Genomic DNA, 6,588 nt, shown 5'->3' on the forward strand with positions numbered 1-6,588 from the left:
TGTCTTGCTTACACAGTAGGCCAGAGAATCTTTCACTGACAACATACTGATTTGAATAAAGTAAAAAGTTAAAAATCACTGGTCTAGGTCAACCTGTTCATTTTACAGAAAAGGAAACAGCCCTCCAGAAGTAAAATGACTTACCCAAATTCAGCAACTTGCCATATCAACAGAACTTTAAAAATAAATGGAACTTTGCAGAAAATGGTTTTTCTGTATTGAAAAATGGCTTACCTCACTCTTTCGGAATAGAAGTATTTCATACTTATCAACCTTTCTTATAAAAATCTTTGACACAAATATTTGCCACAAATATTGTATTTATCATGCTTACAAATTAAATATTGTGTTCATCATGCTTATCAACGTTACAAATGATTTATAAGTCCCTGTCTAAAGACCTGAACTTATAATTTCTATAAATTTGCCAAAACCTATCAAGGAAAAATTGACAAGCTTAGTCAATATATGCTACATTTCATTTATACTGTTGACTAAAAGTATCCCATTTCTTCTATAATCTTCCTCAACACAGAATTACACACAGCCACTACTAGAAAAGGCTGAATTTGGCAAGAGAGATGAACCCTATTTGTCTTATCAGCAGTTTAACCACTCAACAGATATATTTAAAACAAAAAGGAGCTCAGAACATGTGCCAGGCATTGAGCTAAATGTTAGAAAAACAGTAAGAACTGCTTTTCTATATACAGACCACATGCTCACCAAGGACCAATGCTTGTGTATTGAAGGACCAATTTAAGTCCTTTGATCAAAGAGTAAGTATTTTTATTTATCCACTATGCCACATCTAATGATTAAAAAACTGTCATACCTCACACTTCGAGAAATTTTAAATCTGGCTATGGAGATGAAATAGATAAGTATTGTATCTATATGCTGATGATTAGCTATTTTATCAAATACCAGAACTTTATACCTACTAGATGTTAGCCAATAAAGTACTCTAAGACACTGTGAAAGTTCTATTGATAAAGTTCTATTGATAAAGTACAATGATATCACTGCCAAATATGTTATAACTGGCTGTCTCACCAAGAAAATCATTAGTTTACTGGCAAATTTCACTTTTAAATCTAGTTGAACTACTTAATTTATTCCCCAAACTCACATTTTAAACTATTCCACAAAAATTTAATCTGAAGAAATGAAAAGTTTCTACACACTTCATGCGTGCAAGTGAATTCACTTCAGTCCTGCCTATTTTCGACCCTATGGACCATAGCCTGCCAGGCTCCTCTGTCCATGATATTCTCCAGGCAAGAATTGTGGAGTAGCTTGCCATTTCCTTCTCCAAGGGATCTTCCCAACCCAGGGACTGAACCCACATCTCTTAAGTCTCCCACATGGGCAGGAAGGTTCTTTTATCACTAGCACCACCTGGGAAGCCCATTCTACACATTAATCATTCCCAAAAGAACATACTGTAAATCCTTAAAATTTCAAAATAAAAATTCCTCAAACATTTCACAAATAGGAGCAAGACCTCCTCCAAGAAATTCCACTTGAATCCCATTATTTGTAGAGTCCATATTTGCAAATCCTACTTTCTAATATTGATTTGCAATCCCCAAATCAATACTCACAACACTTTCACAATATTCACAAACATGCAGGGGCGGTGAAAAATTTGAATTGCTCAATGCTAAGGTCAAACAAGGCTATGTTCTGCATTCCTGTTTTGACTCATTATTGTAAACAAGCATCCTTGCCATGATCTACCTAGCATCACATTTTTTTATATTTTTGTTGGCAATTTCACTGTTTAAAATGACCCCCAAGCCAACTATTACATATAGTTTGGATAAACAAGGTCCTACACTGTATAGCACAGCGAACTAATATACTGTGATAAATCACAATGAAAACGAACAAGAATGTATATATATAAAATTGAAAAAAATAAAAATAAAAAAAACTGAAACACTTTGCTGTACAGCAATGAACACACTATAAATCAACTATACTTGAAAAAAATTAATTAAAAAAAACAAATTAAATTAAAACTAAGAGAAAAAATGGCCCCCAAGCCCAGGGCTGACATGCTGCCCAGAGTATCTAAGCACAAAACTGTGATGTGCCTTAGAGGGAAAATATACGTATTATATAAGCTTCGATCAGACATGTTACAGTGCTGTTGGCCATGAGTACAAAACTGATGAATCAATAATATATAATAAATAAGGTGTCCTTAAACAGAAAGACATATAAGGTCATACACTGACACAGCTCAGCTGTGCCCCACTCTTTGCGGCCCCATGGACCAAAGCCAGCCAGGATCCTCTATGTAATTTTCCAGGCAAGAATAGTACAGTGAGTTGCCATTCCCTACTCTAGGGAATCTGTCCTACCCAGAAATAGAACTCACATCTCTTGCACCTCCTGCATAGGCAGGCAGGCTCTTTAGCCCTAGCGCCACCTGGGAAGCCCAATATATATTGATAGGTGGCGAAATATTAATATATTGTGACCAGAGGCTCACAAGAACCTAAGCCTATATGTCCCCTAGGAGCAGTGGTTCAGTATTTGCTAATTCAGCATTCACAGTGACTACAGAATAAAACTACCGCAAGTAACAAGAATCAACTATACTTTGAATGTGACACTTTTATGCATGTAAAATTAACTAACAAGACAGGGCAATAGTCTGTTCACCAAAATAAGCTACCATTTTCCTATAGCATTATTCTATGAGAATACTCAATAAATACGTGTCAAGAAAGTGGTTCATAAAATTAAGTTCATAAAATAAGCTCCAGTTTTATGTTAAAGACTCCTATGTTCAATATTCTTTCCCAGCTAGCACAAAGATAGGCCAGTCCTTTGCTATTATTCGGAGTATGTGGAGGCATACATTAGAAGCTAAAGCTCATAAACCTCAAGTCAGAAGAAAAAAGTTCAGTCAGACTGATCATTCATTAAAGTTCTCATTATTGTACAATTAGCCCCTGAACAATACAGGTCCACTTACATGGTTTGTTGTTTGTTTTTTTTTTTTTCCGGCCACCTGTGGGATCCTAGTTCCAAGACCAGGGGTGAAATTGCACCCCTGCATTGTAATTCGAGGAACCTTAAACACTGGACTGCCATGTAAAGTGCAACACGTGAAGCTTTTTTTTTTTTCCCAAATAAGTATGTACTACAGGATCCGAGGTAGGTCGACTCCTTGAATATGGAACCTCTGATACTGGAAGGCGGACTGTAAAGTTATCTTTGAAATTCCGACTGCATAAAGGATCAGCATTCTAATTCCCGTGCTCCCCTCCACTCCTGCCTCCCCCCAACCCTTCCCTTCCCACCTTTCAAAGGTCAACCGTATTTTAATTCAGTAGATTTCATCAGCTTTCACGATGTTTAGAAAATAACCTGTGATCACACATAATAGCAAGCATAAACAAGTGCCTCAGTTTTATTTAACATTTTTAAATGACTACACACTCTTTCTCTAATGCACCATAGTAAAAAAGTGCAAAATATTTACCATAAGCATATGGTCAGGAAAGGGAACACCCACAACGGTTGCACCATCAACTCAACTAAGCATTTTTACTCATTTAAAGAGGGCACAGCGTTTTCTGAAAGTTGCTGGACGTTAACAGCTGCTCCACATCTTCTTGCACTACTCTCTTCTGAACTGGTCCAGGTTGCTCAGCACGTACCCACGTGGGGTTAGGAAGGCGGTGAAAAACACCACGAGGGCAACAGCCACTTCCTGGAACAGAACAGCGTTGTTAGGAGGGAGGCTTCCGACCTGGAAAACTGCTTCAAACGTTTTGAGGAGTCTGGCTGTGGTCCTCGACCTGGGGGCCCGGTGACACCTAAAAAGCAGAACTCCCTTCCTAGGTGACCCAGTAGAAATTTCTGAGGGAAACCCATTTTCCTCCTCATGGTGCCCCCGTTCTGACCTTTGAAATATGGAAGCTAGACGCTGCCCGCGATTTCCAACGTTTTATCGAAAATGCTAGGTCTTGGCAATTTAGGGCGCTATAGAAGTGAGAGATATTCTGAGGTGCAACGACGGCTGTGCCCCTCGGACTTTGCGCCCAAAACGGTACCGACGACGAAGGTCCGGTCCTCTGAGGCCCTCGCGCTCCTCGAAGTCCCCGCTTCCCACCGCCTCAGGCCCAACCCCGGCGCCCTCACCGCGACGCCGCCTCAGCTCCCCAGCGGCCTCCGAGCCCCCTGGACCACCCAAGCCTCCCACCCGAGCAGCGGCCGCGTCCTCCTTGCCTCCACCCGTCGGGGCGCTCCCGTCTAAGCCACGCGCTTCCGCCCGCCGCGTCCCGCCTTCGCCGCCGGGGAGAATGGGCCCCAACTCACAATGGTCGACACCGGGCGCTGGCGCGGAGGCTCCGAGTGGGCCATGCGCAGGCCAGGCTGCAGGACGACCAGGGTCACACGGCGGCGAGGAAACAGGCAGAGCACGGGCAGGCGCGGCATGACTCGTCCGGTGCGGCGAAGCCAGGAGTAGACGCGAAGCGCGGTGAGGAGACGTGAGGCGCAGCGAGGCAACCCGAGGTTGGACCGCGCGAGCCTCAGAACGGGGCAGGAGACTCGTCTGCGCATCTTCTGGGGTCACAGGAGGTTAGGGGCGAGGGGCACGACTCCTCTCTCCTTTATAAGCCCCGCCCCGACACGCCCCTTCCGCTCAGCACCCTGCTGAGCCCAGACCTTATGCGCGTATCCGCTGCCTCAGTTCTCGTGTGCTGCTCCTCGCGTATCGCCAGCGGTTCCACCATCCCTATGCTCCTAGGCCCTGCTTCCTACCCATGCCACACCGCCCTCTCCCCTACCCGCCCTGCCTAACTTCCTAACCCCACGGCACACAGTATCTCGATTTTCTGTTGGGTGGGGATCAGACGGTAAAGAATCCGCCTCCAATGCGGGATACCTGGGTTCGATCCCTGGGTCGGGAAGATCCCCTGGAGGAGGGCATGGCAACCCACTCCAGTATTCATGGATAGAGGAGCCTGGTGGTCTACAGTCCGTGCGGTCACAAAGAGTCGAACACAACTAAGCGACTAAGCGTACAAGATAAAGCATAGCGAACACCCCTAGACTTAACTTACCTTTATCTTTCATTTCTCCCTACCTGTATCTCTCTACGTGCCATCACTTCTCTTGGTGGAATTTATAATGTTTATACCCTGTCCTCTAATGTTAATTACATTTTCTATGCATTGTCGATAATTTAATTCCCCAAATTAAAATCAAGAACGAGTATCTAAAAATATTCATGGAGGATCAAATCGAGTGTTTGGATCCGGTAAAGACGTGGAAATTCTTGAAGCAAAAATGGTATATTGTGATTTTCAAATTTAATAATATAAGAAGCCTTTGCTTACTCCCTAAGATGATTTAGTTTCTTCACAGTATTTCATTTTTAGGCTTATTGTGCAACTAGCATTCTAGGGTTTCTTTTGATTTGCTCAGGTTCTACTACCTGATTTCTTCCTTTTTTTGGATTCCTGTTTCATTTTGCTTCCTATTTTTTCGTTTCATTCTTATTTCAATTCCTTAAGCAATTCTTTCAGGAAGGGAATGTGAGTAATAAATTTCTTCAATCCATAAAAGTCAAAGAAATATTTTGCTCCACACTTAATTGCTAATTTGGCTGGGTATGCAATGCTAGACTCAAAATAATTTCCTTCAGGAATTTTAAAGGCATTATTCCCTTGGTTTTCTAGCAGCTAGTGTAACTGCTAAGTGTGATCCAATATAATTCTTATTCCTCTGATGTAGCCTCTTTTTTTTTTTTTTCTTGGAATCTTTTTGTGTTTGGACTTGTTAAGTTTCTCCAAGTTATGGCTAGATAAGGTTCTTTCTTCATTCATACAAATCAGCAGTGGGTGAGATTTTTCAACTTGAAGACTTGGAACTTTCTTAACCTCTGGGAGATCTACTTCTGTGTATTATTTATGTCCTTCCCTCTATTTTCTCTAGTCTGTCTTCTCTTCACACGAGGGGAAGGATCCAGAGAGCTGTCTGTGGTCTCTTTTATTATGTAAGACAGTAATCCCAATCACTAGGGTCTACTCTTAACCTAATCTTCTTCCAGAGGCTACACCTCTTAATACCATCACTTTGGAAATTAGGACTTCAACATATGAATGTGGGAGGAATGTAAACATTCAGTCCATTGCATTTAGTAAGAAAAAAAGAGTGCAAAAACATCTCATTAAAAAATTTTAGTTCTTAAAAATTATTGCACAAAAAAATTTTGTAACTGTGTATGGTAACAGATGTTATATTTATTGTAGGAATCCTTTATCAATATATAACCATACATCTCAGATGGGACTCAAACCCATAATCTTCCAACGGAAACCATGCAACTCATCTCAGGACTTAATGAAGCTGAGGTTTTTTACGTCTCAGCACAGAAGGAATTCTGCAAGAGGCAAAGTTATAAGAAGTAAATTTATTAATAATCTTTGTAAAGAAGTTGCAGGAGCATGAAACATGAAAGGATGGTCATGTCCCAGGTCTTGGGCTAGTTCCTAGGATGGGCCACCAAATGCAGGTCCTTGGCTTCCGGCAGGAAAGCATTCAAGAACAAGTCATAGT

General features: G+C 41.6%; 1 protein-coding gene across 1 annotated transcript; it reads right to left on the bottom strand.

The window, feature by feature from the left end:
* Positions 1–3,405: 3,405 nt before the first annotated feature.
* Positions 3,406–4,646, bottom strand: LOC122419635 (cytochrome c oxidase subunit 8C, mitochondrial). Its single transcript, XM_043434365.1, has 2 exons — positions 4,342–4,646; positions 3,406–3,733 (listed from the first exon to the last, which is right to left on the bottom strand). Exons 1-2 carry the CDS (start codon positions 4,585–4,587, stop codon positions 3,641–3,643), a joined length of 339 nt encoding a protein of 112 aa, XP_043290300.1. The 5' UTR covers positions 4,588–4,646; the 3' UTR covers positions 3,406–3,640.
* Positions 4,647–6,588: the final 1,942 nt, after the last annotated feature.

The sequence above is a fragment of the Cervus canadensis genome, chromosome 17 (assembly GCF_019320065.1).
Source record: "Cervus canadensis isolate Bull #8, Minnesota chromosome 17, ASM1932006v1, whole genome shotgun sequence".
Taxonomy (NCBI): domain Eukaryota; kingdom Metazoa; phylum Chordata; class Mammalia; order Artiodactyla; family Cervidae; genus Cervus; species Cervus canadensis.